This window comes from Planococcus citri, chromosome 3, assembly GCF_950023065.1.
Source record: "Planococcus citri chromosome 3, ihPlaCitr1.1, whole genome shotgun sequence".
In the NCBI taxonomy this organism is placed as follows: Eukaryota; Metazoa; Arthropoda; class Insecta; order Hemiptera; family Pseudococcidae; genus Planococcus; species Planococcus citri.
In genome coordinates, this window is record NC_088679.1 from 34,671,872 (window position 1) to 34,694,229 (window position 22,358).

Consider the following 22,358-nt stretch of genomic DNA (forward strand, 5'->3'; position numbering starts at 1 on the left):
TTATGTACCATAATCAATTGTTTGGCACTTTTAAAAGCGGTTCGGTTTCATTTCAGTAAAGTGACTCAAGCTCAACGATATGAAAATTTCGATTATAGGCAACTCATTCTGCATTAATATGTGAAGCTATCGTTGGGGTTGAAGTTGAGATTTTCCAGGCGCTCTCAATTTCTAGACTAAATTAATAATACCTACAAAACATGTGGTTTGTGATTTCACTTGCTATTCACGTGTATTTATCTGTTTAGTTTATCGGTTATTGGAATTGTTGAATGAATCATCCATATCCGTTCTACACAAAAAAAAAAAAAAAAAAAAAAACATGTAATTCTCTTAACCCTAGTTTAGAAAAAAAATCCCGAAATTGTAACTCAAAATGTCAGCTCTGAACCATTTTAGGTTAGGTAGATTTTGAGTGTATTTCATTTTATCCAATTTTTACAAAAAAAAAATCAGTTTTCAGGAAAAAGTTGTAATATTGGAGTTGGACAATTTTTTTATTCAAGAAATGTCCATCAATCCATCCGCTAAATTATGTAGGTATGTACCAGTATGGAGTCGATTTCTATAAATTATTAAGAAAGTAGAACTGACCTCAGTTATTAGTTATTACATTAAAATTTAGAATTGAGCATTTCATTCTCCGTCTCCATCTCTTCCTAGCCTAATTTATAAATCATTCTCCAACAATCTCATTTAAAATGAAAAATCAATTATGTAAGATGGTATTGTTCGTTGAAATTAAAAAATGCTTCCATAAATGGTCTTGTCTACTAAAGCTCACCTAAGTGTAGATTACAGTTCCGATGTACTACAAACCTACCGCAACATATATTCAATCAGACGAAAACAATTTAATTCCGAACATTTGGCAAAGCTTACCTACAAATTGAAAATGTTATGATATAGATGAAATAAAACACTAGTAAACCACAATAAACCCGAAATGCTATAAAAATATACTCGAACATGATCGTAATGTTGGCGAATGTATAAATATTTCTTTTATATTGGTAATGATAAAAATTCCGTTTAAAATCGCGTATCGTCGTGCAAATAAAATGAAAACCGATGACAGATGTTTTAAGTATAGGAAATACTTAACTTAAACGGATTATAGTTTATAAACATTGAAATTCTCATAAATAGGAAATGATCTACGTGTACCTATATATTAGGCTAGGATGCATTTTTATCCCAACTTACGCTGTATAGGTAGTTGGTACCTTTATAGAATGAGCTCTACTAAAATAATGAGCCAAATTGCACTTTGACGAAAAACGCTCTCGAAATGACGAATTTATCTGACACTCCGGTACCTAATACTTATTGGTGAAATTTAAAATTACAAAGTATCTACCTTGATGAAAATAAACCCTAGTACCTACCTACTTACTTAGTAGCATTGTAAAATTTGTATACTTTTCTAGGTTAAGTACTTAGTGTGCGTGTACTTGGTCTAGAAATGCCAAGTACGTATATACATATACGCTAAGTAAGCGTAATTTCGCGATGGCGACAAAGTAATGGAGCATGTCTGTGCGCTTTTAAAATTACCCAACATGTCTGCGGCGTCGAGTCGATGGTACATAGAAACAATCCGGGGTGTTTTCTAATTATGGTAGATAATTAAAAAAGAAAGCATCGCACAACCAACAACCTTGATAATAGCATTTAAAACGAAGAAAATTATTTTAACGTGGATGATGTCTGCGATACACAGCAAGTAGGTACCTATACGTATAGGAGTGAGTATACATACACTATAGTTAGGGTCAAACAGGAATGGGATTTAATATAGGAACAACACGGTGGAGCAGCTAACTTGGGCCAAGATAGTGTCGTTTGAGCTTCGAAGTTATATCATGCAAAGATGAACAGATTTTGTCACTAGAAATGTGTTTTGGCATCGTCGTAGTAAGGTGATAATAGATGAAGAAGCAGCTCTGTATGATTGTCGGACTCGCCATGCAAAAGTTATTTTCAGTTTGGCTGAATCTACGTTTGTTTCCCATTTGCCCTCATTGTAGTTAAAAATAAGCTCCTTTTACCCCGTCCTTTTTCAACCACCCACGTTTTACCCGGCCAACTAACCTTGTATATTGCACGGTTTATGCCTATTTAAACGGTTTACAAACGTCTAGGTGAAAGTTTACATGATAAGCAAAATATTAACCCAGCCACTTAACCAAAGCTCCCCGTAGTGAAAAAAATCTACCTACTTCAAGGTTATCGTATTCTGTAAAATTTACTCTCCGCGCCGCCATCCCACCACCAATGGTAATGAAAATACTACAACTTGCTCTTGATTTATGCGTGGGAAAAATTTCTAAATAAGATGTTGAAAAAATTTCCCCCCTCTGGTGAAATTTTTTCATCTCGTATGACGTTCAAATCATCGTCGTCCAAGTTTTCATTTTTTTCCCCCTTCAAATTTAGTACTGTGGATTGTTTGATTTTTATTACTTACAGCTGATTCTATTGTTCAAAGAATTGGGATCATTTAGAATTAGGTACTTTCAACCTTTTGTGGACTGCAATACATGAATCGTCAATTTTTATAGAATTGGTAATAATTCTCGATTTAAAAATTCCTACCTACTATCTATAACTTAGTTCAAAAACAAAATAGATTCTACAATTCTTTAAAGTGTGAGAAAAACAATAATTAACACTTGGAAATTATACCACATGAATGAGTATATTAAAGCTAGGTGGTCTATACATTCTACATTTCACCATGACCCTCAAATTTTCACCAGGAACGTAACACAAAACACGTAAAACCTTCATTTTACGAATAACATTTAGCTTGTCTGTACGCATTTTTACAATACGACGTGTTATTTACATAGCTTTTGATTAATTAACGAATTAAAATAAGAAAAAATACACCGCGAAAAACGTCATAAATTCTAATTTTGCGTTGAAATGTCCAAACAATTTTCTTTTCGTTCTATTCTTCTTCTTTTTTCTTCCCTAACCATTTCATCAGACAATATAATTTTAATGTTTTTGCGTCTCTGTTAAATTCTATAGTCACAACTCACAAGGAAGCGACGCTGTTGAGTTTGAGATTTTCTGTTGAAGTAGGTGCCTAATAACTAATAAGATATCTCTAGTCTGGGGACGTTTATTGTAGTACCATCAGTGCCAAAAATCTCTAGAAAATTGTCTAAACTGACAATGAAGAAAGCACGTGAAATTTTGATTTTAATTTTTGACGTTGCGACCTTGATGTTTCAGAAAGATTTGAGCTGGGGGGGGGGGCAGAAATCACTTTTTTCAGATGTTATCATGTTACCTACCTACTATTTTATCATGGGATGGTGTGTGACTTTTTGGAATTAAATAACAAACTAAGGCGCTTACCTTTACCTACATTATACTTACCTGCCTTCTTCTTCTGTTGTTCATCTTCATAAAGCGATTCTGAACTAATTATAGAATTAGACCAAATTTTATTGCAAAAGAATTAAAAATAAGTTATTGAAATATTATGGGTAAGTAATGTCATTTTACCTCGAGGCGAACCATTTTCACCCTTGGGTCATCCAATTTCAAAAATCTCATTTATACTTACTTATTAAAAAATGCATTCTTCATTTTGTCTTTACAATTAGGAACTTGAAAAATTGAAAATTTTAATGTTTGGGAGTTTTATTGTGAGAGTTTAGGAAGCGCGTATTGAAAAAATAAGTTGAAATTCGAAATCAGCATCTATATAAAAACCCAATTCCCGCATAAAAAAGTTACTGGCAGTATTTTTGCCACGCAGTTCTTGCTTGTAAACTGCCATTAACTGGATGCAAACTGCCAGTTACTAATTGGGAACTGTCAGTAAGTGGAAGGGCAACAGCAACGCGGCAAAAATACTTCCTGTACTGCCAGTTATCACACACAGTTACTGGCAGTTTACTGGCAGTTTTACTGGCAACTGCCAGTAACTGGCAGTATTTTTGCCGCAATTGCAGTTATACTGCAAGTATACTACCAGTTACTGCCAGTACTTTTTTATGCGGGTAACGAACCATAAATCACGCGAATTTTTAAATTTTATTAAAAATTGGGGCTTATTTTGAAGCTGCTTACGCGTATGAAGTAGACAATGATGCACCACAGAAGTTCTGATGGTGGCAATTGCTTCAAAAAGTTGAAAGCTCTAAAAATCTTCAGTACTTCAGCAAGGATTTTTTTTCAAATTTGTGACCAATTATCAATTTTTTGAGATAAGTTGCGATTCAATTCAGCGCAGAACATTTAGGTATTTTATTAGTTTACTGATTATTTTCAAGCAAAATGGAGAGTTTTCAAATTTTTGCATTTCTTACGTCATCATACATATTTAAATTACTACAATAATTATAGATGGTGTTTTTTAACTCAAACGAAAACAGAATTCTTGGAACTCAATTTTTTCAAAAAAAGTTGAAAATTCTTCAAATAGATACCTACTAATTGCCAGATCACGACGTTTTTAAGCAACTTTCAATGTGAGCAAGAAAAAATTAATTCTTTGGAGCCGAAATTTTTGAAGGAAGAAAAAAACAAAATAAAATCTCAAAGCATACGTGATTAATTGGCGGATACAATTTTGGATATAATTCAGATGTGACTAAAAAATAAGATTTTCTAGCGTAATAAGTTAACTACTCTTTGTTTTTTTTTTCAAAATTTGAAATCACACAGGGACTTTATATTTTGGGCACTTTTTTTATGGATTTCCATGCTCTAGTGAAAAAAATTTGAAAAATCGCGTGACTGAATTGACCATTTGGTTTCCTTGTTCGTTTTTCTCGATATTGTTAAGCTTTATTTTGAACCCTTTCTACACGTAGTTCCAATATTGGAAAAATGTAAAAATTTGAAACATGACTTGAGTTTTTAGTTAAAACTTGATTTAAAAATTTTTCAAACCACCGCTTTCAAGTCGGAGGATAACCCAATCAGTTTTGAGCTTATATAGGTAAGTAGAGACACAGTAGTTACAGTACTTACCTCTCACTTTTATTCCTGAAATAGAAAGATGATAAAATTTATCACTCATAAACGAATAAAAAAAAATAAAATAAAAAAAAAAACGTTTCAAATTGAAGTAATTGAGATGTTCTTTTGTATTTTTGATCGTTTTTTTTTGTTTTTTTTTTAAGTTGATGTGGGAATTTATTTATGTGTTTATTTTTCGATACTTTTTTGATTGAATCCATGCCTGGGTACAAAAAGAATTTGATTTTTTAATTTCATCAGATAAATACATTTTCTTACCTATTCAGATAATTGGTTCGAACATTTCTTAATTTTTTTTCCAGATTAGCTTTTCTTCAATAGATTCTCTTAAAAGCATTATCAAAACTCGCAAGAATGTTCAAAACCTTGTAGGCAATATCTTTCAGAAGAATCGAATTTTACGATTCAGAAAATACTTATAATTACATCGTTACATTTTAGCGTAAAAATTCCTGGAAATTAATTGTTCTCCATATAGTTCCGCAACAATCAATCAGTCGTTCGTTAAAATGTTTCAGTGCCATTAAAAAAGCTTTAAACTTGGGAAGGTCGTAACACGATTTTTTTGTTATTGTAGTTCACAAAGTCAAATAACACAATAATGCAAAACGACTATAAACTGGCAAAATTTCTATAATAACGAGATTAAAATAGCTACGCAGCTTCTTCCTGATGGTACCTACACGTTGATGAAGTGTGTGTGTGTGTGTATAAAATAATGCACATGAAATCGATTAAAAGTCGACCTTGTATTTGTGCCATTTTTTCTCAATTTTCGACCGTCGGTCGCGTTTTCAAAGCTTTTTAGATTTTATTTAATAAAGTGCAAAATATGAGAGCAGGCTTTAGGTATACTTAGGTGCGCCTATTTTGATGTTAATATCGGTGAACATAATATGTATAATTTACTTTAAAAAATCCCATTTTGGTGCACAAAAAATATCGAATACTATGTTTATTTTAAAATTTCAGTTTTATTATTATATTCTAGCGGTAATGAGCTCCTCGCGTTAAATTTTCAAAACGTTTACCATACCTACACGTGGCAGTCGCGTAGACTGAAATCGTCATTTTACTGCGGCCATTCACATTTTGTAAGATTTTCAATGATATTTTTTGGACGTAGGGTATGTATAATTAAACATTCGGATTCTTCGGTCCGAAGTAGGTGGTTGGAAAAATTCACGCGAAAGTAGCATTTGCAAACGAATTCAAGCAAGCGAAACAAATTTTTATTTTGCCAACGTTTTTACATACTTTTATCAAGAATTTTTTGTTGACAATCTGAATCATAGGTAGATAATAATTTTCGAAAGATTTTGGACTTTGAGTACCTAATTTGTTATGCTATTTGTTAATTTATTGAAATGTATCTACGTGCAATTGCACATTTCAAGAATTTCTTTGAAAAAATTGGAGTTTTAAAAAATAGGTACTGTATCGAAACTTGATTTTAAATTGAATTTGTTTAGAAATGAGGTTCGTTCGAATTACAATTGGCAATTCGATTTCTTCATCAATTTTTGAACCATTCTGGGAAATCAAAAAACCCTATTAAGAGCTCGAGCTATCCTATGGATCATCGATTACTAAGTGACCGGAAAGTTCCATTGTGTAATAATAACATATTTTGATTCATCCTCCATTCTCCTCTTCCATCAAAACCAATAACAATATTTCAATTTCTTTTTTGGACAAGTTGGAAAAATTTGAACCAAAAATATCTTATAAAAATAATTTATTAAAATGTGAGTAAGTATTCGAAAAAGTATGTTTTCCCAAAAATTAGATCGACCTTGAATCTTACATCTTTAGGTACTTGAAAAAAAAAAAAAAAAAACTATTGGAGAATTTTTCACGGAAAACTGCATTGAACATTTCACGATTCTGCGATTTCAAAGGGTATTAGGTCTAGGTATTTTAATGCTTCAGTATAGGTAGGCGAATATATGATGGTACATCCTTATGAGCATTATTATAACACCTGTAATACATAAATCAAGTTTTATCACCTAGTCGATGCAATTTCTGCCACGTAATGATTTCTATTCTACTTTTTATTAAAGTTCATTTTAAAAAAAAACAAAAAAAAAAAAACAGAATTTTTCAATTAATTGATAACATTTTATCTATACATATGTACTAGTTTAGTATTCACCTTTCCACTGTTGGAAACTTCTGAAATAATTTTATAATACCTACAATACACGTTGAACTTACCTATTTTTAATTGAACTTTCGATAAAAAATAAACTTTCGTATAGCATTCTTAATGAGCAGAAAATTGCCATACGCTTTGATAGTGCGTAAAATATGCATTCGCGACGGGCTTTATATTCGTATCTTGTTACTCTCGAAATGGATAATTTTTGAATTTATATCATTACCAAAATGAAAAAAAAAAATTTCAAAAAATTCCTCCGAGCCGGATTTGAACCAGCGACCTATGGATATCCAATGTTTTTACAACTACAGTCCACCGCTCTACCAACTGAGCTATCGGAGGATGTGGTGATATGGGCTAAAATTCATGTATTCTAATATTACCTTCTGCAACGTTCAATTTACTTTCACTAAATTGTTGATTTTGATCTATTTCATCGCTTAAAAGTGAAATACTAACGATAAAAATTGTATGACACGTTGAATGAATGTAGGGCTACATGTGTATTACGTTTGTACGCGTGTTACACCTTGAAAAGTGCGATTTTCAAGCGTTCAAAAAATGCGGATTTTTTTACCTACAAAATGACGCAATTTGAAGCGACGTATTTTTACGTAAATTAATTTTTTCGCCGTAATTTTCTCATCAACGATCGTCAGAAGACGTATTTGTTCGACAGGATTCAAATTTATACATTTTCTATGATTGATTTGTGAAATATATTGCTTTGAATTTCATCCATGATGTTGTACTAAGTATACCTACCTATCTATTATACACGGTTATATTCGTAATTTGAATTAAAATTGTCGTTTAGAGAAATTTATTTCCTAATTGAACGTATCCCAAATTCAGTGAAAAACGCACGTTCTATTTTCACAAGATTTTTTGCTGAGGCAGCTCAGCTGACTCTGCTCATTTGTCAAAGAGGAAAGATAGCATCGAGTAGAGATTATAAGTAAAATAGCAGACGTTCTTCACCCTTGGAAATGAATTCGAAATATTAAGCATTGAACTTACACTTGAATCAAAGTTCAGTATAAGATGGTTTTTAAATTGAAGGTGATGTGTTTATAAACATAAATAGGATACAGAATAAGCCACATACAGTATAGGCCTACCTAATATTCGTCGTTTGAAATGGAAAAATTTGCTACGTAAAGTTGTACCTACTACGTAAGATGTTTTAGAATTTGCCTTAGCCCTGTTTTTTAAGTATATTTTTTGTCTTTGAAGTGGACCTTGGTTAATTGTTCTTCTTACTATGTCTACAATTTTTTGTACATAAAAATTCATTTTTTTAAAATTAAAAATAAAAAAATTATTTCATAATTTTAAAATATTTTTCTAGCTTTTGTCAAAATTTAGATACCAAAAAAGTCAAATCGATTTGAATTGAAGAGCTCATTGCAAAAGTAGCCCTTGTCACATGAACTTTTAGACACGTTTTACTCGATTGCACCTATTACCAACTGCGGAGATCATGTTGTAATGATGAAATGACCGTCAAGTTAGTCTACCCTGAGTAGCCCTGAGAGGAATTGCTTTATAGAGTTTACATTCATGATACTGGGTACGCTCAAGGGAGAGCTTTGGAGATTGCATAGGTTCATGTGACAAGGGCTACTTTTGCAATGAGCTCCTCAATTGTTTAATAACCTTACTGAAAAATGGTCTATACTCAGGCCTAGGTACGTATAGTGATAAAATTATGGTGTAGGCCCACAATGATACCCATGTAGGCAAGTTGGTATCTAAAATGCTTAAGGTTAGGTATTACAGTCATTTTTTTGGAAATTTTTCATTTTATACTGCAGCAACATTACCTGAACTGGTTCATTATGTTCGGAAATCAGGGAAATCACTTAAAATTGAATTAAATGACTCGAATAAAGTGATATGTTGTAGAAATCAGTTGCATAAAATATGCTAGAGCTACAGTACTCGTTGGACAGCTTATATACGGTATGTGGGGATGTAGCTCAGTGGTAGAGCGTTCGCTTTGCATGTGAAAGGCCCCGGGTTCGATCCCCGGCATCTCCAAAAATTTTGTTTTTTTTTCTTTTTGCCAAACAGATCTGCTACTTGATTATTTTGATATCTTAGGTTTGTATTGAGATTTGATCACGATTTTCTATCTTGAAAACTGCTTGAAAGTTGCTTTTCTATTCGTACATTCGATTTTTCTTGAAATTACTGGGACCATCAATCAATCCTAAAAATTTTAATTTAGTTGACGACAGTTCAATTTTTTAAATAACATTATTTTATTGTACCAAAATAGGTATATCAGAAACCACGAAGAGATCGAGAAGTAGGAGGGGGGGGGGTGGCTGGACAAAATACAAATGCTCGAACGTTAACGTTGTTTTCCTATTTTATTCATGAAGTTGCTGCGGCTATTAATCAATCACACAATCAGTTATAGGAATTTGAATCTAATAGACGACTTTTCAATTTTTTGAAGTTCTGATGGTCAAATATATTATTTTATTGTCTCAAACTATCAAAGATACACAAACCACAAACAAAGTTTCTTTTTTGTTTCTGAGACAGTCTGCTATGTAATTTATAAATAAATAAGTACCTACAAATAAAGAAACATCCGAGAGTATAAGACTAATTCAGTCTCTTTCAATAATAAAAAAAAGAAAAGAAAAATAAACACAGATTCGACGCTTTAAAATTTTCAGCTTTTGAACAATATTAATTTTTTCATACAAAAAACAAGGAGGATATAAAACGGAAAACCTAAAACAAAGTAGAGTGTAAAAAATGTTTGTAATAACTGAAATCTGTATAATAAAAACGTATTTAATTACGTTCTTTCATATATATTTCTTGATGATTTTGAAGAAAGTTCTAATAATTTTTATGTTACCGTAATGATTACATAGTGTTGGCTTTTTTTCAAAATTTCTAAATGCATCTTTAATTTTATTTGTTACTTTTAAATTAGAAAATTTATCACTCGGAAAAAATTATTACTTCTTTCTATCGCCTACTCTTGAAAATTCATGCCTACCATATTAGTCAGGTGAAAAAATAACTATCGGAGACGGTTGCGGTTGTGAGAAAAGTTTTGCTGAATCAGCATAATGATAGGAATAAGATAGGTACCTATATGTGTATATACATAGAAGCGTTGTAATGAAAATTATACCTAAATTAGTTTACTAGGATGTGTATTATGGTGTTTAGATTAGACCTATGTGAACGCTATAAAAATAACTTATTGACCGGTAAAAGTTAATCGAATACCTAAATATAATCAAAATAAACCGGAGAGTATTTGTCATTAAAGTAACGGACCTACGCATCTGAGCAGTGAGCAGGCACTCAGCCAAAACTACATTTTGCAAAAGTATTATAAAAATTGCCTTTAAATCTTTCATCATTTTACGTATCCGGTATCCCTGGTTATAATGATATCGCGTTTAAAACAAAGAAACTGGGAAATTTGGCATCATTTTCTTTCTAAAAGTTCGCCTATATTCTTCAGAAGAGACGATAGAGAGCGCTTTGAAGAAATTATTTAAGGTACTTAGCACCATTACCTCATCTTTTAGCGTTTATACCTAAACAACTATTTTTAAATTCATTTCAAGTGCGATTGTTTGCGGGGTATGATCGCGTAATTTGGAATTAATTTCGGTTGTACTTTTTATTTTTTGTGCGTTGTTGCACCCGATTGACTTGTCGTTTTGTTCAGTGCATTTTTGTGATAAAAAATACCAAAGGAGCAACGACGTTTGGACTTGAACATATTTGAGGTGGGTCGGATTTTTTTTGTATTTTATTATTATTTTTTTTTTGAAAAAAAAAATTTGTTGCCAAACTTTTTTGCTTGAGCCTAATAGGATCAAAGCTGTGTTTTTATCAAAATTTTGCATTTTAATTTCTGAAATCTACGTGAAATGCTCTCTTGAAAAAATTTCCTCCACTGGTATTTTGCAGTTTTTTTTTTAAAAATAGGTATAAATTTTTTGTTATTTAATTTCATATTTTTTTTTTTTTCATTTTATTTTGGTCACTATTTGGTTTGCAGGGATCCGTCATTCGTTTCATACGTATAATTCAGTGAAATCGATAAACTTCACTTTTGAGCTGTACTAAAGTGCATTGAGCTCATTGACATTTCTGTTTACAGCTCGTAAATTTTAAACATGATTAAAATTTATGCATTTTATTTTACACCCAGACCACCCAGCATCATTACTTGCATGTTGAACGCATATAAAATTATATAGGTAGAACTCTTTTTAACTTGGCATGTACTATAACGTATGATCTATTAACAATAGATAATAGTGTCGTAAAAAGCTATAGCTTCCTTTCAACTGTACACAAACTCTGCTTTATAACCTCTTTTTCAACTCCATTTCTAATGCTACCCAAACTGAAAAAATGGACCAGCTCTTGTCTATCTCGCAAATTTACCGTTTATTATAATTTTGCGTTATAAAAATAATTAAAATTTATCTCGAATCGTCCAAAATTTAATTTAAAATGAAGGAAGTTCAAAAATGACACTCTTGCCAAAATAATCATCTAACGCGTTTTAGCTGAGCTAAATATACAATCCGCACGGTATTTGGCAACGAATGATTTTCTCTGTATGAATATACATGCACATTAAGCATCATAAATATCATCAGACTTTCGACAAGGTAAATAAGGAACATTTAACCTTGTCTTCCTCACAATTTTGCTTTTGTTATACGATTTTTCATTTCTCATCTCATCAACCCTTTCGTAATTCCGTTTTTGAAAACTTGAGAGTTGAGAGGGGAAATTTTGAAAAAAAAATATGTACAGAAATTCGAAAAGCCGGAAAGAGTGACAACTGACAAGTTTTGTTACCTTTGTTGAAGAGAGGATCTGAACTTCCTCGACTCTTCGAACATAGTACTAGTACAAGACTACTATGATGAATATTTGAAATTTTGCCGGCAAAATAGCTATTTCGAAATAATTTCGATTACGTAGTGAAAATCACATGATTGGACAAGAAGTAACCAAACAACCAATGACATGTGACCACATAGCCAATCGGGTAGAGAATTTTCAAAAACGGTGCCATTTTTTCAATGCCTCAATTATTTTTGTAGGTAACTCAATCGTTCAACTTTTTTTTGTTTGAGATTTTTTCATACATACGGCAATTATTTTGATAACATGGAATTTTTTCGATTTGATTTCAATTGTATATTTATCATTTTGCTTACTAATTTCAATTTGGACTCGCATTTGTTTGTTAAAAACAGTTTAACAAATTGTTGTATACAAACTACATCATCAAACACATGACCTACCAAAACACCAGAATGTCGAGGCATTTGCGAACAACGATTGAATATTTTTTTCTCATCCAAAAAAATTCTTTCCGGCCGTTTGTTTTCTACAGAACTCTTTTATTTCTTTTTTCACGAGTAATCATACATTTTGCGAAGTTTACAGTCGTAGTACGTTGATTTTTTACGTTGTGAATTGAATTTATTATTCGTGTGTTGGTGAAGTATTCGTAACTTAATTAATCGGTAAATTGAGAGAAAAGTAATTCTAATCGGTGCGAAATTTGGTTTCGTTTCAAGGTGTTTTCGGCGGTGGTAATGTGATTGAAAAAATATGATTTTATAGGTCATGTTTTTTGTTCGTTGTCCAGTTTTTATAAAAGTTTTTAGTCATAGTTTTATATTCTTTAAAGTCGATCACGATATATAAGTTCTCGTGCGCGATAATAAATCTCATCATTATCAAATTACTCTCGTGTGTAGAAAACTAACTTCAGTACCTGCACCGTTGGTGAGTATTCGTCCATGGCGAACATTGTAAAAGGTGATATCATAATCGCCCAAAACACACTGTTAAGAATGTATTAGCTAATGGATTCGAAACTCAATGAATTCAATATCGTTTGCGTAGTTGTCTTTACTCAAATACAACGTGATGTTTGTTTTACAGGACGATCCGAACTGGCGATAATTGGTTAATGTTGGGACAACGATAATTGGTCTGATTACATCGACCAAGCAGCCATGGAGGACGCTCACGCTAAGAAAGTTGAGGAAGTCCTTACCTATTTTCAAGTAGATCCTGAGAGAGGATTATCACCAGATCAAGTCAAAAGATATCAAGAAAAATATGGCCCTAATGGTGAGTTGCATTTCGAAGAAATTCTCCACCTTACCATGATATTCATTTCCTCTCCTCTTGCTTCATTCGCTATCAGTTTTCGCAATTCCTAAGTACACTGATAAAGTCATGTGCTTTTTTATCAGTAAATCCTTAGGATTACGAAATTACATAATGATCGAGTACGAGTAGGAAGGTTACAGCGTCGTAAGTCGTTTAAATTTTTTCGGCTCGACATTACCGGTTTTTTGTGAAGATAACGTCATCTTGTAAATGACGTGTTACAAATTACAATAATGCGGTGAAAATTTCAATCCTATTTTCTCTTTCTTTTCGTCTGAGCGAGTTATTTTTGAATTTATTTTTACGTTTTAAAAATATTTATTTATTTTTCAATTTTCGAATTTTCTTTACTCGCTATTCAATTTAGTTTCTGAAGATATTTCCGTTGAAAAGGACTTTGATCTTTACTAGTTCGCTCCAGTGCCTAATTCGTGACGTAACTGTAGCATTTTAAACACGTCATTCCATACCTCGTGGTTAAACAAACACATGAATGATGAAACAATCGTTTCAAATTGAAAAAGCCTCCGAGACGTGATGTTTTCAAATTCACCCCTCTATCGAAATGTTTTTGGATTTAATTACTCGTACATTTCATGTTTATCTTACGATCGACTTAATTAAAGCGGAACTTTCATTTGTAAATGTTTAAAAGTAGAATTCGCCGAATGATTCTAACGAGACAATGCACAAATAAATAATTTTTCCATTATCACCATACACATACATACAAAACGTACTAGAACAACGTAAGATATCTACATAAATGATTTTTTCAATGCCAAATGGTGTACGCGTTTTTTAGTTAATGGTACAATATGACGGCATCGCGTTATGTATAAAAAATAATTAACTAATGCTGTACTCGTTTAGGATTAGGAATAATTTATATTCTTGTACTCGAGCGTCGATATCGATGAAAATTTGTTTATACGAAGAGTCGAAGATGCGTTGAAAAAAAAGACAGAAATGAGTATATGGATGGGAAACAACGCCGTGAAAAAGAAAAAAACTCGTACGAATATTGTTGTTTATGTGTGTGATTGATAAGGCATAAATTTTTTGGCAATTCTAATACGTCGTTTTGGCATCCAAAACTACGCAAGAGCATTTTTTTTTTCTCCCGCCGTCTAGTGGTAGAAATACGTTGCTGGTTTGGCATGTTGGACAAATTATTACGAATTTTGACAACTGCTCGAAGACGATATTAGTTTCGATGAAGATGCGTTCAATCAGTGTACCGACAGTTAATAGGTCAGTACGGACTCGGGAGTTGTAAAATTAGAAAATTTTATTGCGACATGAGGTATATTCTTCTTTTTTCTGTATTTTTTCGCGACAAAACAGAGAAAAAAACCGATCCGCCGTTGACCCTGGATGAGCATCGAGACGCGACACGATGCTCTCTTACGTGCGAATATTTTATTATAAACGATTTACGTAATGGCACGTTTGAAAATGGGTTAAATTGCAACTTGGATTGAATTATTGAACGTAACATATGTTTGGAAAATGTTTCCACGAACGTAAATCATAAAATTTTTATTCCCGATAGTTCGCTTTTGTCATAGAATTTTATTACGCTTCGTTCTCGCGAATCGCAAATTCGATTTTTAGATTATATATTTTGCCCATACAGAATCGATCTAAAACCGCGAAAAAATAACAAGCTCCGAAGTACATAGTAAAGTGGTATACCTTGTGTGGACGTGCTCTTATTATTAAATTTATCGTCACATTTCACCTATAGACTCGTCGGTACGGTATCGAACGATAATCTAAAGTTGATTTTCAGCCTGATACTAAATTGGTGGTTGTAGTGGTAATTTTCATGTGATGTGTATAAGGTATATGGGTATTATTTCTTTTTGAAATTTGTGATGAAAATTTTTTGGAAAATTGGACCATATTTTGGGTTGCGAATGAATTTTTTGAAAGTGTTGACTTATTTGATTCGTGGATAGTCATTATAGGGGGGAGGGGGGAATCCTGGATTTCGGCAAAAATTGGCGAAAAAGTTTACTTTGAGTGGGAGACTATTCAGAAAAATTTTGAGCTACCTAACCATTGAAGAGACCGAGCCAAAGACCCTCAAAGTGGCGTCATTTTGAAAAAAAAAATGATTTTTTGCCTTTTTTGGGTAGTACATAATTATATCCTGTGTAGTACCTCGGTTACACTCCAACCGCCTCCCTTCACAAAGCCACGATTTGAGTTTCTGAACCTCCCCGACCTATTGAATTCAAAATTCAATATATTTTAGCTCTCTACCAACCACTTGCAGATACGATTCCTTATCAATTTTATAGCATTCTTCCACCATTGAAAATTATTTTTAGAAAAAACCAACGCTGTATTCGTGTTCAACAGGCAAAATACCCCGATTTCCACATTTTTCAAAATCATTTCGATCAAATTTTCGTAATTCATATTTTTTTTAAAGTACTTATTTCAGTAAGTGTAGGTGCTAGAAAAAATTTAGGCAAAGAAAATGAATTTTCGCCCTAATTTTAGGACTCCTGGCTCAGCTCTCTAAATGGCTAGGGGGCTCAAAATTTTTCTGAAAAGTGTCCCACTCAAAGTAAATTTCCTCGCCAATTTTCATAGAAACCCAGGATTTGCTTTTGTTTCACTGTCTCCATCCTTGTGAGATACCTATGTTTCAGTTCACGTTCTGATGAGAATTGTGCTTTGAAATTCGAATTTTCAAAATGTTCTGTGAATGAATGCTTACTCTGTAAGCAAAAGTATTGTACTCGTGCTGATTTCAGAAGTCTCAAATGATGATTTTTGGTCTTTTCTCCACCTCAAACTCGCAGGCATCGTACCGGGTCACTATTATAGTGACTTGGTCACTTTTCTTCCAAAAAAGTCACTTTTTTGAATTCTTTTTTCGTTTTTTCAACAAAAAAAACTGTTTTTTATCCAAATTATCTTTTTTTACTCATTTTCAAAGGACTTTATGCGAATTTTCTTTATTAAACAATTTCAGAATTTTAAAAACACAAATTTTTACTTTTCGAAACATCAATTTTCTAAAGCTTTTGCCCTCGCTTCGCTCGGGCTTGTTTTCTTTTCTTTTTCAAAATAATGATGGAAATTTATTTTTTTTTAAATCAAGTTCTAAAGCAAAAAATAAACTTTCACAAAAAACATCGTTTTTATGCCTCTCAAAATACAAATTTTCAATAGCTTTCGCCCTCGATTGAGCCTGCCTTTTTTCATTTTCAAAATCAACTTCCTTCGAAAAAACATCATTCAAATTCTAAAATTTTAAAAATAAAAAAATGAACTACTCGTTCTCACATTAAAAAAAAAAACGGATTTTGCGGTGGGGCCAGGCGGGAGAATTAAGTGATAGTTTTTAGGTGAGATATTGAACATTTTTTTGCTTTTGTTTTTCGAATTTTTTGCTCTCCTGAACGCTGGAATTTAAAAAAAAAAATTGGTCACTTTTTTCACTGATGAAGTCACTAAAGTCACGTTTTTTTAGAAAAGTTTGGCTACGATGCCTGAACTCGTATATCTTTCTGATATCTTTATAGCTAGGTCGAATTACCGTCATGTTACTCTCCTCAAGAGAAAGTGCACCAACTGATGAAAAAAATAGAGTGTTCAGGTATTCACCGAAGAAAGCTTAATTTCAAGCCACTTTTTTTAAAAAAATGGTCGTAAAATGTAGAAAAAAAAATGTTTTTTCTTGTTCGTATCAAAAGTAGTCTTTCAAACACGAAGGTAATGAGAATATAACGTTGATGGAAGATTTTCAGAGTAATGGCTGCCCAATCGCATATTCTAAAATTTTATAGCATTTTTTTTGGAAAAATTTGCATCGCTCTCAAATGTTGAAATTGAGCTTCTGTACGTGATTGTAATTCAAATGTGACCAAGGACGTGCGTTTTTGGAATAATAATGGGTCAATTTACTTGTATTTTTGCCTGTTTTATAAGCACCTACATATTTTGGAAAATTGGAAAATTCAAATTTCCGCAGGACCCTCAATTTTTTGTGGAAGCAATAGAAATTTTCTCCGAGGGTAGCCCTATGGGTCATTGGGTCCTTGCTCATTGTGCTCTTGTTTAAGAAAATAAATAAATAAATAAATAAATAAATAAATGGACAAAATTGATAGCTGAGTGACCGAGAGGTTCCCTTGCTTCAACATGCAATATTTCAGTGAAAAGTACTCAAACGTATTTTACGTTGAACGTTTCAATTTCCACCGTCATTGTCTGTCTTCTACACTTCTATAGTATAATCTTATAAATTGCGTAATTTTACTCGTAAGTTTGAAGGAGTAAATTATTCAAATTCTCATTCGTTCAGACCGATAAATTATCGTCTAAATGTTTTAATTTTTCAACTATTTATTGAAAAAGTAAATTCAGCGAGTGTCGAGTACATAATACGTGGTAAAGCTAGTATCGAAATTCAGCTGTGTAACAAACATTTTGCCCAAATGAAAATAACACATTATACATTACATACAACATCTACATCTAATTATCCTTGTACCCGACCGACGTCTTTCGTGCGATTATCCATCCAGCAGACGTACCTGCGAAGGAAAAAAATTACAATTTCGGCGTAAAATTTCCGAAACACCGACGACGAGCAAACCGGTTCTAATGATCGAGTTCGTAGCTACCGCGAACATAGTGCCCGTCAACAAAAAAAGAAAAAAAAACAAAACTATGAAATGAGATAAACAAGAAATCCGACGAAAAATCATAGATCGGTAATCAGTAACGTTTTTCTTGTCGTGATAACTGAAACCATTAATTTTCAGCTACGAGTACCTATAGACTGACCTCTCTGCTTACCTAAACGGTAGTGGATTCTTTCGAGCTTTTTATGAGAATGTATTTTAAAATGTCTATAAGTTATTGGATAAATTGTGCGATATGTTCTATGAGAGAGAGAGAGCAGGAGAGCACGAGTAAGGAGAAAACCTTGAATTTTGATAGTTTCTGTGAAGGAGGTTCATTTTGATTTGTACTCGTAAATCTCCTGTTGTTGAACATGTAGTTTTAAATCCCTCATCTGCAGTTGTAGCGAGTCAAGATGATAACAGGATTCTGATTGCTCGAAACATTCACTTGTGAGTGAAATTTTTACGATATACTCCGTTACTCACACTCGACTAGTTGGAAAACAAATCATGCAAAAAGAAAAGACTGAGGGTAAATAAGAAAAACTTCAGGTGTCCAGTTCATTTTTCCATATAGATAAGATGCTTGAAATATCCTTCCTGGACGAAGAGTAGGGTGCCTCTCAATTCGATTTTCTGGGATGTACATTGTGAAAATATGTTTTCTACAGACCGAATTGAAATTTTGTGAGAGATGTGCGTATTTGCGGGTAATGACCCTGAATTTTTTCAAATTTTTTTCACTTCAACAACGACCTTGAAATCCACTTAGAAAAATTCCGGTCACTGTACGAGGTGCCCAAATTGTAGAAAAACTTTGGAATATTTTCAACACTTTCTCAATCGTAATCGCACAACCGTTATAATGCGTCTTTTGGGGGGGGGAGAAGGGATTTTGGATTTTTTTCCCATCACAGAACATCTTGGTGTGTCTTAGATCATCAATTTGGTTCATTTTTTCACTGAAGAATACGGATATAACAAGCAGAACAAATTTCAGCTACCTAACCTGAAAATTGGGGCTTCTGTGAAGATTTGAATTTTTCAAAATAGCTCAAAAATTGAACAACGAAAAAATCAAACCAGTTTTAAAAAACGTTTTTGTATTTTTGGCAATGATTCATTTAATTAGTGCCGTTGAAAAAATTTTCATTGTAAGAGTTTTAATCATTTTTAATTCAATTAATTCCTCAAATCTAATTTATTCGAGTCTTCTTTATTTAATGAATTAACAATTTAAATTTTTTTAAATTCATAATTTCTTTATCTTTAATTACATACTTTTTTTTGGTTTATTGTTGAATTTTATTGTTTTTTATTACGAAATGTTATTGTTCATTAGGATTTTAAGGCCCTGTGAGTACAGTTTAGTATTAAAGTTTTGATGTAAAAATTAGAGGAATTGCTGGTGGATACCTTATAACCCAAAGTTGCTTCAATAAACGTTCATTAATCAATCGATTTGATGAACTTATGTACGAGTATGATACACATTGTAGTAGAATGGAGATTGTCTTTTTTGATGAATACAATATCGTCGAGCAAGTATGCGGTATAAGACAAGAAAAGAGTGTAGGAACGTGTGTCATCGTAATTGGTTAAATCTCGTACACGCATGTACATACATTGTTCGCGACCTTCTATGGACGACGCCGACGATGGCGATGATGGTCGTCGAATTAATCCTCGCAGAATATCGTACTCAGCTGATGGATTTATTGTGAATATGGCATAGCCTCATTGCCTGGCACAGCATTTGTAGCAAATAGTAGTCTTGAGAAGGCGATCATCGACGTCACCGTGCAAAATGATCGTTCGCAGACGCACTCTACATTGATGGAATGATTACGTCATTAATTATTATGACGACGAAGCCATGTACTCGTATTGTATTAGCTAAATGGTAATTCGCCTCGTTCGAATGCATAGACCTAGACCGTGTAACTCGGCTCAGTCTTTACATAGGTTAGGTAGGTATCTTCTTGAAGACTGCCGAAAAAATCGAAGTCTGCTATTGGCTGATCGATGACGTAAATGATCAGAGTCGCGTCGCGGCGTCGTCGACGTGGTCGTCGTCGTTATTAATCAAGCGACCATTACGACGTCTTATGCTACCATATTGTTCGCTTTGTTCTCGCGAGTAATTTTGCCCAATTAGATCCTGCAAAACGAATTGGCTCGCGAAATGAAATGTAGGTGACAATACACGTGCGCGAAATTCTCAGTAATTCATAAATAAGTATGGTACCTATAACGTATTTGAGCGCGTAACCGATTTTCTAAGGTGCCAAAATTCTAATTATCGCACTCCCTGCCCTCTCCTATGATTCTTCATCTTTGCGTACTATACGTAGATAGAAGTACGCGTTTTAACCTCGCTTCGTTAAGTTTAGTAAGTTCGAATAAGCTATTGGATATTGGGTCACTTATCGATAGGGTTTATTCGCGATGAACTAGACCAATAATTATTATCATCGCTTTATCGGCACTGAAATTCACGCGGAGGTGTGATAAGAAGGTGTTTAGTTGAGCTTTTGTATTCGTGCGATTGTAATTTATACATCTATTGAAATTGTATACCTACTCATCAGCTGCCAAGTGATGGCTGATTGATTTCTAAAGCCACGATGAATAACTGATGGACTAGCAAATATGTTTGGGTATTTTGTTGGCAGGGTAACGAACGTGTAAGGGTGTTCATTGTTAGAGTGCAATTTTACTGTAAAAGTGTCGTTGAAAAAGTTACCCGATTAAAAAAGTTTGCCAAACGGATTATCCAGAAGAGGTTTTTAAAAAGTTTGTATTATTGTATACCCTGCGGATCCTTTACTCGATCCTATTTTTAAAGGAGTTCGAATTATATTGGAGTGTTGAGCGTATGGATTTCCTTCGAAACTTGCATTAAAGCGAAGCGTTTTAGTGAACCTTTCCGTTTATTGGTTTAGAATATTTCGATGCTGGACAGAGTATTGACATTTTTCAGTGACGCTGTTCGTCAGGTCTAATAAGGCTTAGATTCGATAAAACTCCAAGAAAGTATTTTTTGTCGCGTTTCTTAATCTGTGAATTTTTTTAACGTAAAGTCAAGAAGATTTTAAGAAAAGTTGGAAGAAAATATTCATATTTGTCTCGAAGAAGGTCCAATCAGTTTTCTTTCAGGGTCTCACAAAATTTCAAACCTAAAAAGAAAGACTTATCAATGTTGAAAGAAGTGCATCTTTTTCAAAACAAATGATCGCCTCGTAGACTAAAAATAACTCAGTCATATGGGTATCAAATCATATAATTTTTTGAGGACGCTGATTTCAATTTTATCAACCATTCGTCTCACTGTTCATAAATTATCCGGAATCAAATGGTCTTCAAAAATGAATTTTATGCTTTCAAAAATCTTCATCTTATTGATGTCCATATTGTATTTTTTTTTTTTTTTTTACAATTTTCGGTTTTGTATCTTCTTTTATTTAACTCATTTTGAGATTTGGAGTCAAATGGTCTTCAAAACTGAATTCTGTGCCCTCGAAAACCCACATTTTGAACCAATATTGTATTTTTTTGAAAATTTTCGATTTTGTACCTTTCCGTTTACAGCTGATTTTGGGTTTTGAGCCGAATGGTCTTTAAAAATGGATTCTGCGCTCTTAAAACTCCATTTTCATATCAATGTAGCCTATTGTACATATTTCCATTGAACGATGAAAAAAGTTTTCTTAATGCAATTTTTTTTTTAAATTTTCAAACCTCTCCTCCAGCTCTAATAGATTTGGATTCGTTTTGCCCCGGAATTTCGATTTTTGAAATTTTGTGGACGCATTACTTTCTATACTTATTCAATTTACAGAATATTCATCATCTGTTTTTCTATCCTTCTTAATTTAATACCCGGTTTTAAACTTTCTATGAGCGGATATTTTTTGGTTTTGACCTCTACATTAAATTCAATAAAAGAATTATAATCGGATATTAAATTCGATATTCTAATATGTGAGGTCAAAAAGACGAAAATCTACCTGGCATTTGCTAATATACCTAGACCTACATTTCTAGTGAGGAATTCAACGAGTTTGCCATTTTTTTCAAAGCAGACGATTTTTCACATTTTTCCATTTGCTTGTCTGCCTTATAAAATTGAAAAAGCTCGCGACTGTGACCCATATATTGGCTGTATTTTTTGATGTATTAGAAAATTGATCGATTTCAAAGAATTCGACCGTGTACGAATGGAATGCGAATTACGTTATTTGATATTATATGTATAGGACGAAAAAATGTCGGTAATTTCTTACTACGTACGTAATATAATGTACATAAAACTACCCCACATCGTGGTTTACGAC

The 22,358-nt window shown here is 32.8% G+C and overlaps 1 protein-coding gene and 2 non-coding genes across 6 annotated transcripts in view; 2 read left to right on the forward strand and 1 right to left on the reverse strand.

The window, feature by feature from the left end:
• Nucleotides 1-7,423: 7,423 nt before the first annotated feature.
• On the reverse strand, nt 7,424-7,513 carry TRNAY-GUA (transfer RNA tyrosine (anticodon GUA)). The gene is given in 2 exon segments: nt 7,424-7,459; nt 7,477-7,513. It is a non-coding gene; the product is annotated as a tRNA-Tyr (tRNA).
• A 1,629-nt stretch (nt 7,514-9,142) lies between these two features.
• On the forward strand, nt 9,143-9,214 carry TRNAA-UGC (transfer RNA alanine (anticodon UGC)). The gene has a single exon. It is a non-coding gene; the product is annotated as a tRNA-Ala (tRNA).
• A 1,520-nt stretch (nt 9,215-10,734) lies between these two features.
• SERCA (ATPase sarcoplasmic/endoplasmic reticulum Ca2+ transporting SERCA) overlaps nt 10,735-22,358 on the forward strand; it is a 47,063-nt gene continuing 35,439 nt past the window's right edge. For 3 of the 4 annotated variants that reach the window (XM_065357148.1, XM_065357149.1, XM_065357146.1), the window contains exons 1-2: nt 10,735-10,944; nt 13,136-13,327. In XM_065357148.1, the coding sequence (XP_065213220.1) occupies nt 13,210-13,327 (118 nt within the window). In that variant the 5' untranslated portion in view covers nt 10,735-10,944; nt 13,136-13,209. Of the gene's footprint in view, nt 10,945-12,629; nt 12,977-13,135; nt 13,328-22,358 lie in introns of those variants that run through there. The other variant, XM_065357147.1, reaches the window with a different exon arrangement.